General features: G+C 43.0%; 1 protein-coding gene across 1 annotated transcript in view; it reads right to left on the bottom strand.

The window, feature by feature from the left end:
* Positions 1-2433: 2433 nt before the first annotated feature.
* Positions 2434-19742, bottom strand: part of LOC147698869 (uncharacterized) — a 91702-nt gene continuing 74393 nt past the window's right edge. Inside the window, exon 6 of the mRNA XM_086935487.1 lies at positions 2434-3988. Within this exon, the coding sequence (XP_086791613.1) occupies positions 3972-3988 (17 nt within the window). The 3' untranslated portion in view covers positions 2434-3971. The remainder of the gene's footprint in view (positions 3989-19742) is intronic.

Genomic DNA, 19742 nt, shown 5'->3' with positions numbered 1-19742 from the left:
AGGCTTGCTCTTTATCACCCAGAATGCAATAGTGTTGTAGAATGATTTATTAAAGTTACCAAAGAGACTATGCAGCAAGCTGTTGCCTGTGGTGAAAGCTGGGAGATGGCTGTTAATATAAAAGTACAAGAGTATCGGTTTACTTCCCATTCTTCCACTGGGGTAGTCCCCTTACGCTTGTTTAAAGGAGGGGTTCCCAAAATAGAAGTTGCCCCATTGTGGGTTACCTCAAAGAGGTTGCTGGTGGACAGTGCAGTAGGAAGAACTGGAGGCTGGAAGGAAAAAGAAAGAAAATTGATGAATAAAAGGAAGGCTTGGTATGATGAAAGGAAGGATGTGAAGAGTACCTTTGTCAATGTGGGTGACTGGGTTAAGATTAGGTCTCCCAGGAAAAGTGGTGGTACTTCTAAATTCAGTAGGCCCTTTGAGGTGATTAGAGTTTTAAAAAATGCAATAAAGACCAGTGACCATAGAATGTGGAATTTGGGAAGAGTGGTGAAATGTCCGGTTAGATCCAATGTTGCTACTGCCTCTACTTCTCGTGCTGCAGCTCAAAATCCTGTTCGAGAAGAGGCCATAGTGAATGAAAGAAGGCCTTGTCGTTTGAAGCGTACTTCTTGCCACTTGCAAGATTACGTTTTTTAGTTCGTCTGTCCTATACACCGTGTAGTCATGTGTATCAGATGCAATGTTTCGCTTATTTCTTTGGATTGTTTTTTTGAGTTATGTTTGTTCCTTGCCTCTAACCTCACTTATCTGGTTTGGTAAAGCTTGTACAAAGTTTGTAACTTTATTTTGAATGTTAAAGGGGGAAGGAAGGATGGTGTCCTGAATATTACTGTGCCTCACATTCTTCATGTTCTGAATTGTGGCTGTGTTGCCAGGCACTGGGTTGGAGCTGCTTGTGTGGTAGTTAAGCTGTTTCTCTGACTGTTTGGGGTCTCTGCAACTTTGTGTCCTAATAAAACTTCCTTCAAATCAACATTAGTGTCTCGTGCTGTCCTTACTAAGGGGACCTACTTTCACTTTTCTCCTTTAAGAGCAGATCTATTCTGGCTACCCACTAAAAGAGTATTAATGCATGCATGGCCGGACCTAGTATAGGTGAAAGAATGGTCTGGTCAATTAATTGTGTATATGAGCCTGATGCTAGAATGTAACCGAATCTTGTATACATGATATTGGGCACAGAGAAAAATGTGAATACCCTGGAGTTGGGGTGTTGAAGGCGCCAAGTGTCTTTAAGCTTCAATTTGGAGGAGATCTTTCTTAGAATACTATTAGATTTAGTGGGGTGGTAGTTGCAAGAGGATTGACGATCTATTAAAGGGTCTTGTGGGAGGGTAAAGTCGCCCCCAACTATGATTAGATCGTCTTGGGGTAATTCCTCTATGATTTTGGAAACTTTCTCCCAGAAGCAGGGTTCATCAATGTTTGGGACATAAATATTTACCACGTGGTTGAGGTTTTCACCTCAGCGTAGATGTGTTATTAGGAGCCTACCCTAGTTGTCATGGGAAAAAGATTTGAAGGATATATTAGCTCTTTTTGCTATTAAAGTGATCATCCCTCTCTTGTTTTTGTTGTGCCGGGGAGCATGAGACATGAGAAATCCCTTAGTGTTTAATGAATTCTGAGTACTTACTGGAGAGTTTTGTCTCCTGTAAAAGAATGATGTCACCTTTGGTTTTGGCAAAGGAGTCTAAAATGTTCCTACGTATGTTTATTGGGTTGGTTAAGGCCCTTTACGTTTAAGGAGACGGCATTTAGATTATCTGCAAGCTTATGAGCCATTGTGTGAGAGTATTATAGCGGATGAATAAGTGGAACAGGGACCTTGGTATGTGGGTAATTTAAGATCGATCAAGAACCAAAATATGTTTAGGACATGTTGAGTGGGAGTTTTGATGAGCGAGTATCTCCTCGAAGCTGAGCGTAGGCTCAAGGAGGAATAGGAGCTCGCACAGCAAGACCAACGTGTAGAAGATGTTGTAGTGCATAACAGGCCAAACAAAAATATACAGTAAGGAGGGAAAAATGAAAAGGCAGAAAAATACTGAACACAAATAGTAAACCCCTGGGAACCATCCCCACACTCCCCACTCTCCCCTCCATATCCTGTATGCACTTGTTAGTGTTTTAAATGGCCAGGTAATAGAAAGAAAAGCGGCCAAGCGTTGAGGCCTTGGCAGTCCCCGCTCAGGACATTTGCACATGTTTGACGTCCGTGAGGTTGTTACCAATGAATCTTGTATGAACTATGGCAATGTAAATTTACATTTCTGTTTTAACATGATAGTGGTTAATTTTTGTTGCACCTTCATATTCTAAATGTAGTTGATCATGTCTACAGTGACATTCCTGAAACACAAAACACCAAACACCGAAGAGTTCGTGAGCAATGTAGAATAAACAAACACGCTTGAGATAAACTTATAAAGGCCAGAAATATTTATTCAACGTGTTCATAATTGATAATGTGACACATGAGGTACACAGTTACATAATCAATGATATAATTTGTGATATCACTTTTCGTTGAATGCAAATACGCAGTGTGTTTGAGAGTTACATTTTCATAGCTTTTAAGCAATGCGTTTAACTATTTCTGCAAGATTTGAATCTTCCATGCCCTCACTCCAGCCTTCGCAGAAATTAGGTATACGGAGAACTAACTTGTTTGACATACAGTGCTCCCTACCTCACTTTTGCTGTTTCTAACTGCAGTAAGCTAGCATGTGTTACTATTATCAAACTTAATGATATGCATGGTCATGTTTAAAAGCCACTTTGAGCCGCTTTTGCTCGACGCAAAACAATTTAAACATGAAGGGCCTCTTTTACAAGTTTTTTGGCACTCAGCAGCGTCTCAAGCCTTCCTGCTGTGCTGCCCTTCATCAAAACAAAAAGTGCAGGTATGCACCATATCTATGAGATACAGCGCATTCTTGCAGTTTCTCCCTGCACTGGCGCACAAAGGGCTGCTTGTGTCAATTCAGGCACTCTTTCACCATGGTGCAGGAGTGTCTCAGTTGTAGAGCTAATTAGTTTTGTGCAAAAAGGGACACCTTCCTACTCAAAAACAATCACTATAGTTGATTTTCTCTTTCTATGTGTGCTGCTGAATGATTCATAAATCTCGAGTAATGCAATGCCATGCAAATCCCTTTGTTGTATTGCTTTGCACCAGGGAGGCATCTCCACAGGTGTTGTGTGGGTGTTCCTATACAACATCCATGGATTTTGAAAAATTCCCAGATTTACCAGAAGTAGTAGACCTGGGAATGCACTAAAAACCTTTGCCACCCCAAGTGAGGTGCAACTAGGAAAAATATGTTTATTGCTCCTGGTTTGTTTCCTCTTTCAATGTGTACTGCAAAAATATTTCAATGTGTGCTGCTTTTTTCAGCAAACATAGAAAGAGGAAAACCCCTTGGCGTATTGTTTTTGCGCAGGAAGCTGTCCCTTCCTGCATAAAAACAACCCTACTTACAAGTAGGCGCACATGCAGCACGGCTCAAGTGTGCCTGCATTGGCGCTAGGCAGCCAGGGCACCAGTATTGGGGAAAAGGCAGGAATGTGTCACAGCAGGTGTCAGTAGCAAGTGTGTATCATTCTACAGTCTTGGAAAGAATATGAATCCACTGACAATTGTTACCTGACAAGTTGGTATTTTGTTGCGTTGATATGAACATATGAAATAGTAACATGCTTAATACAATACGAAGCTGTTAAAAAGAAGCTATCTCCAGAATTTGATTTAAGAAATTAATCTACAATACAGAAACTCAGAACTGCCGTTTTGTTGCTGTAGACTGAAAACTAGCTATAAAATATGCATTATGGACAAATTGCAAGTAAGAAATATTATGTTAAATTTAAATTGCCTAATTGATCCAAACACGCTCCAGCTGAACAAGTTGACCACGATATTTCATTCAATCGCTGAATCGTCATGACGAGGCAGCTGGCTAATAAAAGTTCTTATCTAAAAAAAAGGTACAAAATAATATTTAGCAGTCATCTAAATTTTCACCTACCCAGTAAATAAAATTATGAACGCATGGTGCATATTTATGTAGTTTCTGTGAGGTATCAACATGCTTGGCAGAGGACCAAAGAAAAGAACATGGAATATGCATGATACTTTAATTTGTCAGAAAGACGTGTGGGCAATTTACAGATTCAATATGGCATTGCTGTCATCCTTCCGGGACTGGGATCACACGTGGAAGGAAAAAGGGGAATGATGCATGCTAATATATATATATATATATATATATATATATATATATATATATATATATATATATATATATATATATATATATATATATATTACCTACTGGCGGTCGCCAGTAGGTAGTTATAGTTAGGATTTTTTTCAATGTTAAATCTGAAAATTCTATTTGGAATAACTTTGGCGCCGGTTGACGAATCTGCCTGAAAATTTCCTCAAAATGGCCTCGCGGCGTTCCGGTCCTTCCCTGAAAGTTTGGGGGGGATTTGTCAAGCGGGGGCCGAGATAAAAGGGGGGTCCCAAAACGCGTTTTCCCCATGTTAATTTCCATAGGGCGGTCGATTTCACTTTTAGCCCGAACGGCTGAATGGATTTCCACCAAACTTGGCAAAATTGTAGGGACTGGTAGCCCGATGTGCCTTTGCTATGTCTCAAGATATGTGCTCCAGTGGATTTTGAGTAATTAAGGTTCAAAAAAATATATATATCTATAGCCGCGCTCCGGTACGCGCACCGGTACGCGCACCGGGCGCTTACCGCGACTTGCGCGCTGAAAGCTGATTGGCTCTGGGATGTCTGTAAACATTCTAAACAGTCCGGAGCGGCCGCCATCTTGTGTCTCGGTAGGATCGAGACACGAGAGGTGGCCAAAACAAAGAGGGAAATGACCATAAGGGGGCAGAGTAGACCCCCCTTGACCCCCTAGGTTTGATGTGGGGGCCATAAAAGGGCCCCGCGGAGCAAAAAAAAAATTTTAAAAAAATTTGATTTTCGCGGGGTGAGCGCCCGGTACGCGCACCGGTACGCGCACCGGTAAGCGTACCGGGGAGTGTACCATGGGGAAAAAGAATGACAGTTTTAAAAGTAGCTGTTTAAAAAAAAAAATGTTTTGTTGTTTTTTTTTATACATACACATACATATATATATAAATGCATATGCATATATATATATGCATATATGTGTATATGTGTGCGTGTAGAGAGAGGTAGAGAGGTAGCGGTGTAGAGGTAGAGAGGTAGAGAGGTAGCGGTAGAGAGGTAGAGATTAGTAGAGAGAGAAGAAGAGAGAGGTAGAGAGGTAGAGAGTAGAGAGTGAGTAATAGAGAGTAGAGAGTGAGTAGTAGAGAGTAGTAGAGAGCAGTAGAGAGAGTAGCAGAGAGTGAGTAGTAGAGAGTAGTAGAGTGAATAGTAGAGTGAGTAGTAGGGAGTAGTAGAGAGTGAGTAGTAGACAGTAGTAGAGAGTAAGTAGTAGAGTGAGTAGTAGAGAGCAGTAGAAAGTGAGTAGTAGAGAGTAGTAAAGAGTGAGTAGTAGAGAGTGAGTAGTAGAGAGTGAGTAGTAGAGAGTAGTAGAGAATGAGTAGCAGAGAGAATAGTAGTGAGTAGTAGAGCGTGAGTAGTAGAGTGAGTAGTAGAGACTAGTAGAGAGAGAGTAGTAGAGAGTGAGTAGTAGACAGTAGTAGAGAGTGAGAAGTAGAGAGTGAGTAGTAGAGAGTAGTAGTGAGTAGTAAAGAGTGAGTAGTAGAGAGAGTAGTAGAGAGTGAGTAGTAGAGAGTAGTAGATAGTGAGTAGTAGGGAGTAGTGAGTAGCGAGTAGTAGGGAGTGAGTAGTAGAGAGAGAGTAGTAGAGTAGTAGAGAATGAGTAGTAGACAGTGAGTATTTGAGAGTAGTGGAGTAGGAGAGAGTAAGTAGTAGAGAGTAGTGGAGAATATTCCAAAGTTTGGCACAGCACCACTTTCACAATGAGTCCAATCAAATCATATCACTTAGAGTCCTTATTGAAGCGCTGAATCTTGGTGTATATTCAAATGCTTTTATTTTCCTTAAGTTTATGTACCACAGCCAGCCGAAAGGTTTCGTTCTGTACAACAGAACTTCTTCAGGGCGTTCTTATTTCCTTCAAGTTATGTCGGTATCCAGTTGTCATATAACTAGATATTTCTTCCAAATGTTAGACGAGACATAAGTATATTCTTATTCAAAGTGACTAGGTATCAATTTTACCCACACAATTCGGGCAGACTTGAGTAATTTATAGCATCCTCAAAGTCAGTCTTTCACAAATTCCAAAGTATAGGACATGATAATCCAAATCCAAATGTTTCTCAAGAAAAGTAATTTACAATCGTTCGGAATATCGGTGTTTGGGCAGATATGATCCAGGGACCCCAGTATGCAAGGGGAATTAGTCCCCCCTCTACAAACGCGCCAGTGGCCTGCATTGCAGAGAGGTGTAACAAGGGTGTGGCCTCATTACACTTCTCTGCAATGCAGCTCCCTCGCGCATACTGGAGGCTCCTGGTGGACCAGTTGACCCCAGGGACCCCCAGTATGCAAGGGGAATTAGTTCCCCCTCTGCAAACGCGGCAGTGGGCTGCGTTGCAGAGAGGTGTAACAAGGGGCATAGTCTCATTACACCTCTGCAATGCAGCCCCTGGCGCATACTGGAGGTTCCAGGTGGGCTAATTGGCCCCCAGGGGCCCCCAGTATGCAAGGGGAATTAGTTCCCCCTCTTCAAACATGCACGGGGGCTGCGTTGCAGAGAGGTGTAAAAAGGGTTGTGGCTTCATTACACCTCTCTGCAATGCAGTCCCCTGGCGCATACTGGAGATTCCTGGTGGGCTTTCAGGTCTTATATAGTTAGGAATTAGCATTAAAAAAACCTTTGAAATTCACTGAAAAAACCATAGGTTTCACACCAGTTATAGTTAGGAATTAGCATTTAAAAAACCTTTGAAATTCACTGAAAAAACCATAGGTTTCACACCAGTTATAGTTAGGAATTAGCATTTAAAAAACCTATTAAATTCACTGACAAAACCATAGATTTCACACCATTTATAGTTAGCTGGAAATTTTACTGACATAAAACCATTGAAATTCCCACGTTATAGTTAGTTGGACTCACTATAACTTGCGCGCCTGTAATGCACTGCTGATGACGTCACATATTACATCACTCATGACATGGCCAGTGACATCACTCATGACATCACTGATGACACCATCCTTGTGACAGAGTGACAGACCTAATTTCAGTGTAATGTAACGCTTGAAACACATATTCAAAAATAGAAACAAACATTTTCAAAAAAATGGAGATACCCAAACCAGTAACAACAACCAATTCAGTAATTCCACCATCTATATACACATCCACTCATTCACCAGCAGTTCTATATAGTCACTCATATATATACTCACTCATCATATGTAGTGATACACCTATACATCCTGTTACACATCAGCAGTCATCCAAAAGTTACTCACACACATACTCACACATGCAAATAAACTATTGAACATCCATTTATTTGCATATACATTTATACACACACTACCACCTTACTTCTAAGGAAACTTACCCATACTTACTCTCTTAAACAATCACTTATAGAAACACATACTTATTTAAACAGGAACTCCTACAATCTCTCACTATATATACTATACTCACTTATATACATCAATACTCACATATACTAGATTAAAACATGTGTCGTTACTAATGAAGACACTAGTGAGACAGTCATTCACTCACTAACACACACATATACACACTCATCCACCCATACAGTCCTGCACATATGCTGTCTTCAAAACACATACAAACAGTGAGTCAGTCACCAACCCCTGCAGCCACTTATACACAAAGAGAAACACTGATACAAACATTTAAATATTTAAACAATACTCGCTAATATATGTATTCACTAAGATACACGTAATAAGCCAGTTACCCAACCAATTTTTTTTTAAAAAAACATCCATTTACACACTTATTTAAACATTTATTCTTCCATCGACCTTTACAAATACATATATAAAACAAATTTATTTTTCAGAAAGACACACATTCACTGGATGGTGTCATCAGTGATGTCATGAGTGATGTCACTGACCATGTCATGAGTGATGTAATATGTGACGTCATCAGCAGTGCATTACAGGCGCGCAAGTTATAGTGAGTCCAACTAACTATAACGTGGGAATTTCAATGGTTTTATGTCAGTAAAATTTCCAGCTAACTATAAATGGTGTGAAATCTATGGTTTTGTCAGTGAATTTAATAGGTTTTTTAAATGCTAATTCCTAACTATAACTGGTGTGAAACCTATGGTTTTTTCAGTGAATATATATATATATATATATATATGTAAAATTAAATGTACAGATTTAACAACTGGCACATCAAAGCAGTCTTCAGTTTTATGCTACAGATGCCAAAGAGATATACATACATACATGTATCATGTGATCAAGGCCTTTCGGGGTCAAAATGCGTCATGATGGCTGGTGTTGCTGGTGTTGCTGTAGTTGAATGAACTTCAAATTTGCACTACAACGTGGTCGGTGCTCCGATACAGAAATTGTTGGCAAGTGGATGCAAGCGCAGTGTCCTTGATATATATATAGAGAGCGGGAAGCTAGGGCGAGCACAATGTTCTCGGACAGTCAGCCTGTAACAACGACTGCCCGCAATCAGCCGGAAGCCGCCAGTGGATCTGAGAATATCTCCCTGCATGAAAAAATTAAAATCTTGGAAAAGAAATCCCGCCAGGAACAAAGCAAATGGTGGGAGTCGAAGTCTTTACAAAGATATATAGAGGTTAAAAGAATACCGCGGGGACTACGCATTCTAACAGCTCCCAGTTACGAGAATCCGAATCCGGACCTAATGAAGGAGTGGGCCGAAATAAACCTTGAAGCATCGCGGCAACAGGTCCTTGTCCTGATTAAGTATGCTGATATCGACAGAGCGCGACTATTGGAAGAGATATCAAGCATATACGAAGAACTGGAAGGAATGGGTCCGGAAGAGGAGAAAGAAAAACTACTAAAAGAAATGAAAACCAGGTTAAAAAAAGAGGAAGAAAAGATCATTGACCGCAAAACTTACAAATTCCAAAGAGACCGTAAGGACTACGAGTTAGGACAAATTTTTACATTTTCAAAGCGATATGACTCCCTCCGTAGTGCGTTATCAGGCAAAGCACAGGCAACCAAACAAAACAAGGCACCTCAATCCAAAATGCGGAAAGACCAAACGGACTCAACAATGTCGGATTTCAGCTCTGAAGGTGGAAGCGGATCAGAGCCAGAACAAAGAGAGGTGACCGGGGAAAATCAAAAGAAAAGACCATCCCCGGGGGAAGAAATTGTTTTTTTATGCCAGGACAGACTGCAATCACTAAGACCTGGGACGCGAAAAAACTACAACGAAGGAGGAAGAACTACAACGCAAGGAAAAGGTGGAGGGCAAGGCAATGGAGGAAATTCAAAACAGACATCATGGAAAGATTGGGGGAAATGGACCAAAAAGCAGTAACCCCGCAAAACAAAACTATAATTAATCTCACCAAAATGGAATTGACACAGAAAGAAGAAAAAATTCTACAACTTGGGCTATCCTTTGCTCCTAAAACAAATCTTAACTATGCTAAAGCACGAACGGACGTGTATAAGGCGGTAAGAAAACTCAAGCTTAGAAAATATCATGAGCAAAAGAAAAGTGCTGTGGAATCCGATGAGGGGGAGGAGCAAGGCACGCTCTCGCAGGAATTAGCGGAGCTGTGGGACACAGAGGGTGAGGAAGTGCGACCACCCATGCCAAACCTATTTGGAGGAGTGAATAAAACACAAGGGGCTGCAGGACTTACAACGTTGAAACCGCCATCGACCTTTTGCCCTATTCTGCCTCGTGACGGAATAGATATATTCCATGAAAATGTAACCAATGACCTAAAAGAATTACAAAAGCGCATAAGCAAAGGCCACTACAAAAACAATGAACAAACAAAGGACTATGAGAAACTTGTAACCAAATTGAATAAAGACAAAAATATTGTAGTGCGACCCAGTGACAAGGGGGGCAATGTGGTCCTGCTTACAAAGGAAATGTATGAAAAAGAGGCACTCATGCAACTTAACAACCGTGAACACTATGAGAGGATCAATATGACAACAGTAAAGGGATGGCAGATTGAATATCACAGCTGGCTAACACGATGGAAAAGAAAAAAAATTATTTCTGAAGCCGAATATCATTACTTGAAGGTGGACCATCCCGTAATGCCGTGTATATATTTCATCCCAAAGGTGCACAAAGACCAAAAAAATCCCCCGGGCAGCCCCATCATCAATGCAATTGGGGGGTTACTTGAGAACATGTTGGTTTATATCGACCAATTTTTACAGACCTTTGTGAAGAACCTGGAGTCAGATGTCCGTGACTCAAGTGATTTCCTCTGTAAAATGCGCAACATTGGCTGGCAACCGGGAGATTGGTTGTTAGCACTAGACGTAAGTGCCTTATATACGAGTATAAAACATTTGGACTGTATAAATGCGGTAAAGTACTACTTATCCAGAAGACCTGATGAGTTCAAAGAACATACTGAAATGTTAGTAACAATGTTGACCTATTGTTTGGAACACAATGTTTTCATATTTAACAACCGGATATACCGTCAATGCCAGGGTGTGGCGATGGGGGCCAGTTTCTCTCCGAGCGTGGCATGTTTACACATGGGGGCTTGGGAGGAACTGGTCCTCAGGGCCAACTTTGAGAGGGAAATGACAGAAAATGTTGTGGCATGGTATCGTTTCATTGACGATTTGTTTGTAGTGTGGAGAGGGTCAAAAGTGGAGGCAGAAAATTTCATTGAAAGTCTGAACATGAACGACTTAAATATTAAGTTTACATGTACAATGAGCCAGACAAATGTCCCCTTTTTGGACATAGAAATATATACCCAAGACAACAAGCTAGCAAGCAGATTATTCCGCAAAACAACGGCAGGAAACACAATCCTACATGCCAGCAGCACTCACCCAGCCCATCTAATACAGAGCATTCCGTATGGTGAGATGCTAAGAATCCGCAGGTTGTGTAGTGAATCGGACGAGCTGCAAAAAGCTCAAGATGCTTGCACACAGAGATTTCTGGAACGAGGGTATAGTAAAGGGACCATCAAACAAGCAATCCAAAAATCCATGGTCAAAGACCGTATGGAGTTGTTGGGAATCAAAGATGTCTCGGCTGAGACATCAGACACTCAACCCACTGCAAACACTACTTGCACCAAACAGGTTGAACCATTTCGAATTATAATGGGATACTGTAATCAGCACCAAGAGGTGTGTAAAATCATAAACAAAAACTGGCCTATAGTCAGTAGTGATCCCATAATAGGTCAGAGTCTCCCTAAGAAAGCTTCCCTAACGTTCAGCAAAGCACCAAACATGAGGCAAAGGGTGGTGGCTACTTGCCCGGAAATCATTGACAGCAGCTCATGGTACCAAAATAACTATGGTTTTTTCAAATGTAAGACCTGCAAGGCCTGTGTTCATGCTGTTAATAAGAAAACTTACAAGGACGGATTTAGTGAACAAGAACACCGTATCACTAAGGTTTTGACATGTAAAACGGACTACGCCGTTTACGTCCTTGAGTGCCCCTGTAAATTGCTATATGTGGGGAGCACAAAGCTCCCCGTCCATAAAAGAATCTTGCAACATTTGAGGGCAATAACTACGCAGGATAACACCTATCCCGTGGCGAGGCATTTTAAAAGACACCACCAAAGCAACAACAAAGAGTTAAAATACTATGTGGTAGACGCTGTGACTGCAAGCAGGAGGGGAGGAATTGGGAAAATAAACTACGTAAAATGGAAACCAACTACATACTTAAATTTAATAGCAAACAGCCAACAGGGCTTAATGTGACTGAAGACTTGTACACATGCTTACACAAATGAAACCAATGAGAAAGGAATGGAGTAAATGCAGTTTTAAAATTGAAAATAGTAGATACTGTGTAAATAGGGTGTATATATATGAAATGAAATGAAATAATGGTCTCAAGTCGAAAATTTTAAGGAATGTATTGTATACACATGTGTGAGCACATTTATATTTGTATATTTGTATATATATATAGAGAGAGGGTGTACAATGCTGTAAATAATAGGAATGTGGTATACAAAATGTGAACTAAACGTTGGTGGTACGAGTAAGAACACTGACAGGAACATATGTAGTTGGAACATACCATGTACACTAAGTACTTTGTTTGATAACCTGAGGGAAATGAAAAGTAAAGAGAAAGAAGTAAAATGGGAGAACTACATGTATAGGCAGATGCAAGGCGTAGTCAGCAAACAGGGCTTTGAGTAAAAAGTACAAACACACAGAATTATATCGAGGGAGATAGTTTGGAAACCGGGTACAGTTTAGAAAACAAGGAATATGAACTAACTTGAAATTAACTATGAAAAAATAGCTCAGACCTAGCATATTGTTTTTAAATTCACTTTTTTATAATACACAGGAGCACTTTACACAGGTTGGTGTATAATTAGTAGGACACCGAGTAGAACTAAAGAGGACATATGTGTAAAATATATACTGATGCTGACAAGTTGATATATGTGCCCATGTTCATAATCAGGGATTTAACCCAGGATTTGAGGTTTGCATTAATGGTTGCATAACTGCTTTATTTTCCAGATACAGGGATTAAACCCAGTATTTTGTGGCAATATTCAGGGATTCATCCCGATATTATACAGTGGTCGGCAAAATGCAATAATCACAAATGTTGCTATGAATGATTGTAAATAACGCACTATTTCTAAAAAGTTCTAAAATATGCTTAGTCTGTCTACTATGTTAATGCCCAATTGTGGTAATTTTAAATGAACCAATCACTAAAAAGCACTGTGCACTTTAAATACGCTTTGAAAAAATGGTTACGCTGTCATGTGATCAAGGCTTTGTGCCGAAACGTTATGGCGACAGCGACAGCTGAATAAATTTTGAAAACCAGCATCTCATGTTTGGTCCGTGTCTGTTTCCAGCGCGATCGAGAGCTAAGGCGATTGCGAGAGGAGAACGGAGGTTGGTGTATATATATATATATATATATATATAGATATTCACTGAAAAAAACATAGGTTATAGACCATATATAGTTAGGAATTAGCATTTACAAAACCTTGAAAATTCACTGAAAAAACCATAGGTTATAGACCATATATAGTTAGGGATTAGCATTTACAAAACCTTATTTTACTCGCATAAAACCATTGAAATTCGCATATATAGTTAGTTGCGCTAACTATATATCGCGCACCCGCAATCCACTGCTGATGATGTCACATATTACATCATTCATGACATGGTCAGTGACATCACTGATGACATCACTGATGACAACATCCAGTGACTGTATGTTTCTGTAAAGTTAAAATATGTATTACATATTGAAGAATGAGTGGATGTATAAGTGTCTGGATGAAGGATTTAGTAGGTGCATGACTGACTGTATAAGTGAGTGATTAAATGTGTCTCACTGAGTGCATGGGTTAGTGACTAAACTGTCTTAATTTGTGCATCATTATGTCTGTTGTTCTGTAAACTGCTGCATGTGTTGATCAGTAGCTATATGAGTAACTATATGGGTTATTGATTGGTTGCCCAAGTATTTGTATGGGAGACTGAGTGTGTGTGGGGGTGGCTGGGAGGTGTATGACTCTGTGCATAGATGTGTGAGCAGTTGATTCACTAGATGTATGGGTTCAAAAGTGCATGTGGAAACAGCTGCATGGGCGGTTGACTGTGTGCATGAGTGTATTGGTGAGTGAATGGATATCTCAATGCTACATGTCAAAGTAAGTACATATGTAAAACACAATACATGTGAGAGTTGACATATATAAATAACTGTGCATAAGAGCCAGTGAATGTGTGAGTGACTGTATGGATCATTGTGAACTTGTATCAGGGATTGTATAAGGGAGTAAATATGTGTTAGTATATGTTTGAATAAGTAAGATGTGTATAACTGTATAGTTGAGGAAATGGAGGTGTGATTGATTCTTTGCATGACTGACTAGGTGTGTGAGTAACTCCATGGATGAGTGACAGTCTGTGAGTGTCTGTTTACACTGAGTGTATCTAAGGTTATATCAGAGTCTAAAGAGGTTCATCGTATAATCACATGAATGATGTCATCAGTGATGTGATCAGTAATGTCAAATGAGATGTCATCAGTGATGTCATTTAAGATGTTATCATTGATGTCATCAGTGATGTCATTTGAGATGTCATCAGTGATGTCATTTGAGATGTCATCAGTGATGTCACTGACCATGTCATGAATGATGTAATATGTGACATCATCAGCAGTGGATTGCGGGTGCGCGATATATAGTTAGCGCAACTAACTATATATGCGAATTTCAATGGTTTTATGCGAGTAAAGTAAGGTTTTGTAAATGCTAATCCCTAACTATATATGGTCTATAACCTATGGTTTTTTCAGTGAATTTTCAAGGTTTTGTAAATGCTAATTCCTAACTATATATGGTCTATAACCTATGGTTTTTTCAGTGAATTTCAATGGTTTTTTAATAGCAAATATCTATAGCTGTAACATATGTTCTTATTCTAATTCATAAATATATTTTATATATATTTGTATTATATTTTGTAAATTCAATTTATATTATAGTTTAAATTATTTTTTCTTGTTTCGCTGCCGATCCGCGAAATGGTAAACGTTCCGTTAGTGCAAATACCGCGTTAGAAAGGCACATCGCGATGCGTCCCGTAAACGCAACATATTGCGTTACTACGTAATATCCCTTAAGACGTTCTGCATTAGCTCAGCCTTGTTCTGGAACTCGAACCAAGGCGCGAAACGTAAAGGCTCGGAATCGATCCGGGGCGCGGGGCGTGGCGCGCAGCGCGTAACGTAAGCATAACAGGTCATGTGACTTGTTTATAAAACTTTTCATTGGTTCATTTTACTTTTAGTTTCCTAATGATGGAACGCTTGGAAAGGGGCGACCGAATCGGTCCCCCCGAACTTATGGCCGAGTGCCTCGATCCCCCCGGGAAGCCATTTTAGGCGGGAGGCGCGTCTCAGCTGGTATGCCCGAAGCGGCGTAGCTGGGGCGCGCTCGTTCCCGCCCTAGAGTGGGCTGGCCTAGACACCGACGCAGCCAGCCACGCCCTCAGGGGCAGGCAGGGGCGGGTATACGCCCGCCCTGAAGACGGATAAAAAGGGACGCAAGACCAAAAGACATCCTCTTGTTCTTGTGCTCTGAAGCTGCACCTCCTCGCTGCACGTGAGCTCGGGACAGAACGAAGAGCCAATTTTGAGCGTTTTAATCTCTCTCTTTGTCTTTTAGATACTTCGTCGGAAGGATGCCCAAGAAAGGAGCAAAGAGAATGTCGACTGACCAGTTGGTTCGGGCACTCATGAAGGACATGTCCGAAATTAAGAAGCGGTTGGCGGAGCGAGACGGCGAGGAGGGATCGGGGCGTCCACCGGCCGGAGGGAAGCCAAAGAGGCCGAGAAGGGGGCCGGTCGGGGGAGACGTCCCGGTTCCCTGTTCCCCGCTCGAGGCGCCAGCCCCGGTACCGGCCCCGGTACCGGATGAGGGGAATCCGATTCCCGTGATAGTTACCCCGACGTCTGCCGGAGATATGCCTCCCGAGTTGGCGGCACAGTTAGCAGCATGGTTGGGGGACAGTAATGGGGGCGCCATGGCTACCGAAGCGCAAGCTCTCATAAAGCAGTTGCGCGAGAAACGTGATACAGCCAAGGTGCCCGCGCCGGATGCGGCGATAGACAAGCCACGAGGGACGGAAGCAGCGTCCGGTGCAGGTAAGCGGCCATTGCCGATTGCAAGGGATGAGTCAACACCCTCTCGTAGAGAAAGATTGGGGCAACATGTTCCTTTGCCAATAAAGGAAAAGATTTGGGCGGGGGAATACGTTAACATTTTCTCCCTGCTCGTTGATCACTATGAGGTCGAAACTGTTAAGGGTCAAAAGGATCTGATGCATCCGAGTGTTTGGCGCGCAAAAATGGCCGCCTTTAAAGTGAATGAAAATATTGGTAACTGGGGTAATGCTTGGGGAATTTTCACGGCAATTTTGGGGGAACGGAGGCCTGATTTGCTCCCTGAATTTCCAGTATATCAGTCACAAATTATGGGGTACTCGACATCACACCAAGGTAACCAATGGTTCTGTTATGACAACCTTTTCAGGAAAGCGATGGAGCATAACAAAAGTTTAACCTGGGACTGTTACGATTCTTTAACATGGAATAAGATGAAAGAGTCGGGAATGTTGAAAGTGCCATTGGTAGGGAGTGCTGTTAGTGAGTCCTCCCGCCAAAATGGGGGGACGCCCTTTCGGTCGGGTACGGGTACAGACGATTACCCGAGACCCGCCGGCAATACAGGGAAGAGGGGGTTCTGTTTCAATTTTAACAGAAGCAAATGTACTAGGCCCCCGGGGTCTTGTAAGTTCAAACACGAATGTAGTGGTTGTGGGGCACCCCATCCTGAGTCCTCGTGCAGAGCCAAATCGGGTGAAAATGGGGGTAGAGGAGGCGCTAAACAGGTCTAATATAGTCCGAGGGGCGCCTTTACCAACCCCGATTGATACCCTGGCGATGATTCCCTGGCTCAGCGAATACCCAGATCGTACTTCTGCTGGGGTGCTACGAAACGGTTTTTCATATGGTTTCCGCATCCCGGTGGGTAGCTTTCAGGGTGTCGGGTCGTGCAAAAATCAACTTTCCGTCTTGCAGCATACTACTGTAGTACAGGATAAGATCCGGAAAGAGGTTACCCGAGGTCGGGTTGCCGGCCCGTTTCCTGTCCCCCCGGTACCGAACTTTGTTTGTTCTCCTTTAGGGGTGGTCCCCAAGAAGGACCTGGGTGAGTTTCGATTGATTCACAATTTATCAGCCCCTCATGGCCTTTCTGTAAACGATGCAATTAATCCAGAAATGTGTTCGGTGCGGTACGCATCATTCGATGAGGCCGTAGCCATTTTGAATCGCCTGGGGCCCGGGACGCTGATGGCGAAATCAGATATCGAGTCAGCGTTCCGTTTGCTCCCGGTATACCCGGATGATCAACGTTTGTTGGGATTCACGTTTCAAGGTTTGTATTACATGGACAGGTGTATGCCAATGGGGTGCTCGATATCTTGTGCTTATTTCGAGAAGTTCAGTAGTTTTCTGCAATGGGTTTACACGAAGAAAACAGGTTTTCGGAATGTGATGCATTACCTCGATGATTTTCTGTTCCTTGGGGCCGCTGGGGATGATGAATGTGCCCGGGCCTTGACTGAATTTTGTGTTTTAATGAATCAATTTGGCGTGCCGTTGGCACCAGGTAAAACTGTGGGTCCCACGACTTGCCTCGAGTTCCTCGGGATCGAGTTGGACTCTAGTGAGGGTTGTTTTCGTTTACCAGCTTCTAAAGTATCGAAATTCAAGACAGCCCTGCAAATGTGTATCACTGCATCTAAAGTTACGCTGCATCAATTGCAGCAATTGGTGGGGAAGTTGAATTTTGCCTTAAGGGTGATCCCGATGGCCCGCCCCTTCTCCCGTTCGATTGCACAGGCGATGGTCGGCCTAAAAGAGGGTCACCATCGCACGAGGTTATCGGCCGAGGTCCGCCAAGACATGCGTATTTGGTTAGCATTCCTGGCGGATTTCAATGGTCGAGTCGTCTGGAACAAACCGGCCTTGTCCTCTGAAGAGCTGGGTCTATGGACGGATTCAGCGGGAAGCATGGGTTTCGGCGCCATCTTCGGCACAAAATGGTCGGCACAAAAGTGGCCAACAGGGTGGCACGATGAGGGGCTGACGAGTAATATTGCTTTCCTTGAGCTGTTTCCTATTTTGGTGGCCCTCAGATCCTGGCCCGATGGTTTCAAAAATCATTCTGTCATATTTTGGTCTGACAATATGACCGTTGTAGAATGCATTAATAGTCAGGCAGCACGTTGTAAAATGATTTTGAGGCTGCTTAAAGAAATTGTCTTACTGTGTATGCAACTGAACGTGGTATTCAGAGCAAAACATGTCCCGGGGGTGATGAATCAGGCTGCTGATGCACTGTCTCGTTTTCAAATGCAGGCTTTCTCGGGTTTCCTTCCCTCAGCGGACCCCGAGCCAGCACCCTTTCCCGAAGCTCTCTGGTCTCTCGGTGCCCCGAACTTCGTTACCTCGTGGGAGAGAGTCTAGCACCAAGGACGAGGAAGGCATACGAAGGGGCGTTTCGGGCTTATTTGGCCTTTTTGGGGACTGAGAGAGGGGGACTTTGGGGGCATGAGGATTGGGTAGTACATTTTCTGATGTCCTTGCGTAAGGCTGGGAAGTCGGTGGCTACAGCCCAGAGGCATCGTGCTGCCATCTCCTTTGTTGCCAGGGCTCATAATATCCAGGACCCGACAGCGTCTTTTGCTGTACAGAAAGCGCTGCGTGGGTGGCAACGCCTTGAGGGTCGCAGAGTAGATGAGAGGCGCCCGATAGGTCTGGATAGGTTGTCCCAGTTGCTGGCCACACTCCCCGACATATGCTCGTCTCAGTTCGAGGCCTGTTTGTTCCGAGCCGCCTTTACGCTTGCATTTCACGGGGCTATGAGGATAAGTGAGCTGGTGGCAAGGAGCAAGCGGGATGTGGCGGGGGGTTTGTGCCGGGAACACGTTCAGATCAGGGGTGAGACTATGACGGTATCCTTTGTCAAGTCGAAAACCGATCAAAATGGGGTGGGAGACTGCATAGTCATTCGCAGGATTCCAGGGTCCTCCATGTGTCCGGTGAGGTGTTTAGAGGATTACCTAGCACGAAGGGTGGCATCATGGGGGGGGACAATGTTGAGACACGCGGACGCCACCCCACTGACAAAGTTTCAGTTTCAGCGGGTGCTCGCGATGTCAATTGCCGCAGCAGGCTTGGACCCAGGTGAGTTTGGGACCCACTCCTTTCGGATAGGGGCTGCCACCGAAGCTGCAGCCAGGGGTCTTAATGTGGAACAAGTAAAACGAGTGGGGCGTTGGTCCTCCAATTGTTATAAGAGGTATGTGCGGTTGCACATGTTGTGAAGCTGTAACAATGTACTCACGCTTCTTGTCTTTTGTTTGGTTTTCAGTTACGCAAGCCTTCGAGGCGGGGCGGACTATGCAGTCGACCCAACACCGGGCCAGCGGTCAGACATCACCGGCTGTGAGAAAGGAGGTGTGGGTCGTGGGCCACTCATACGTGAGGCGTGCCGCAGACGTATTCAAAGCAGGTGACATGATTCACGTAGCTGGGGAATACGGGTACAGGATGTCCTTCTACGGAAGGGGCGGTCTCTGTATTGACCAGTTTCAAGCTTACTTTGAGGGTTTGTTAGGGCGGATGAGGTCACCGCCGTCAATAGTCATAGTACATTTAGGGGGCAATGATTTGGTCACCACCGGTAGACGACTTCTCCTGGAGGCAATGCTTTCCACCGTAAGTTGGTTGGCGAGGAGAGTTCCGGGGTGCATAATTGCGTGGTCTCATATGATCCCACGAAAAGTGTGGCGGGGGGCTATTTCGATCCCTGCTTTGAACCATTCTGTTAGGAAACTTAATAACAAAATGAGTAGGTTGTTCCGTTCCAGGACATTGCATTCTATCTCGCACGGTTGTATT

This window comes from Lissotriton vulgaris, chromosome 8 (genome assembly GCF_964263255.1).
Source record: "Lissotriton vulgaris chromosome 8, aLisVul1.2, whole genome shotgun sequence".
Classification (NCBI taxonomy): Eukaryota; Metazoa; Chordata; class Amphibia; order Caudata; family Salamandridae; genus Lissotriton; species Lissotriton vulgaris.
The sequence above is the reverse complement of the archived record's forward strand: the minus strand, read 5'-3'. Positions and strand labels throughout refer to the sequence as shown.